Below are 1,420 nucleotides of genomic sequence, written 5' to 3'. Positions count from 1 at the left end.
CCTGGCACAGGAGAGATGGGGACCAAGCTTCTGCCCAAGATGCTGGTGGGGGTTTGAGCATCTTGCGTGACCTCAGTGAGTGGCTGTGTTTTCCCCCAAAGCCGAAGAAAAAAGTTGAAAGCGTGTCCCTAAAGTAAGAGATCCCAGGCCTGTGTGGAGCCAGGTCACCCTGCTGTCCCCAGGGGCCAGCTTGGTGCCACTGGGCTTTGCTGGGGTGGGATGAGCTGCAGTGACAGCAGGCAGGGTGCTTTGGGTCCAGCTATGCTTTATTTGGGTCTTGCTGTTCACAGCTCAACCTCCCCTTGCAGACCCCTGGGCTTGGGATGCCTTTGAGGTTCACTGAGCCCATTGCAGGGACCCCTTCACCTCTCCCTCCCCCCCTGCCCTGTGGGGGATTGTCCCCTCTGTCCCCAGGAAGCCTGGGCTGAATGGGATTTATCACTTGTGAAAAGTAACAAGTCACCGAAGTGGGAAGCTGGAGCCAAAGGGAACAAAGGGCAGCTCTGCCCCCGGGTCCCTCATTTACAATTCCAATGGGCCATGAAAGCACCCGACTGGGATGAACTTTGGAGTTAGGCTGTCCCAGGCCCCCAGCATCCTGCTCCTCATGTCCCCCTCAGGTGTTTCTTGCCTGATGATCCTTTGTCCTGGACACATGTTGCTCCTGGTGCTGAAGTGAGGTAGAAGTAAAGCCACATCCCAATCCTGGGGGTCCAGACACACAAACTTGGAGAAAAATCTCCTTCCAGTGGTACTGGGAGAGTATTTAAATCACATTGTCCTTTCTGGAGGTCACAGAGTGGCTTTGCAGCACACCACAAAACTTTTGTGGGGTGGCTGTGGGGGCATCGTGCAGGGAGCCCTGGCAGGGTGACAAGGGGTGACCAGGGCTCCCAGCTGATGGGAATCTTTTTCTTTTTTCTGTGTCTATTTTGAGCAGAAGGTGAAGAAATCGACGTGGTGACGGTGGAGAAGAGACAATCGCTCAGCCTGAGGAAGCCTGTCACCATCACGCTGCGTGCAGACCCCTTGGACCCCTGCATGAAACGCTTCCACATCTCCGTCCACCAGCAGCAGCACAACTATGCTGCCCGCTCGCCACCGGACGCCTGTCCCCAGACAGAGCCACCCCAGCAGGACGAGGACGAGCCACCAAGCACCACAGAGCCAGAGCTGGCCCCTGCCATCGTGCTGCCTGAGCCTGGCTTGCCCAAAGCCGGCAGCAGCCCTGGCTCTGACAGCGAGGACGTGGCCAAGAGGAAAAACCACAATTACCTGGAGCGCAAGCGGCGCAATGACCTGCGCTCGCGGTTCCTGGCCCTGCGGGACCAAGTGCCCGGGCTCGCCAGCTGCCCCAAGACACCCAAAGTGGTGATCCTGAGCAAATCCTCCGAGTACCTGCAGTCACTCATCAGTGCTG

General features: G+C 57.7%; 1 protein-coding gene across 1 annotated transcript in view; it reads left to right on the top strand.

Moving 5' to 3' along the window:
• Positions 1 to 940: 940 nt before the first annotated feature.
• Positions 941 to 1,420, top strand: part of LOC104524148 (MYCL proto-oncogene, bHLH transcription factor) — a gene marked incomplete at its 5' end in the record, with an annotated part of 579 nt that continues 99 nt past the window's right edge. The window contains 1 exon segment of the mRNA XM_010166929.1: positions 941 to 1,420. This exon segment is cut by the window's right edge and continues 17 nt beyond it. Coding sequence (XP_010165231.1) covers positions 941 to 1,420 — 480 coding nt within the window.

The sequence above is a fragment of the Antrostomus carolinensis genome, unplaced genomic scaffold (genome assembly GCF_000700745.2).
Source record: "Antrostomus carolinensis isolate BGI_N321 unplaced genomic scaffold, ASM70074v2 scaffold38694, whole genome shotgun sequence".
In the NCBI taxonomy this organism is placed as follows: domain Eukaryota; kingdom Metazoa; phylum Chordata; class Aves; order Caprimulgiformes; family Caprimulgidae; genus Antrostomus; species Antrostomus carolinensis.
This window is presented reverse-complemented; position numbering and strand designations above follow the sequence as displayed.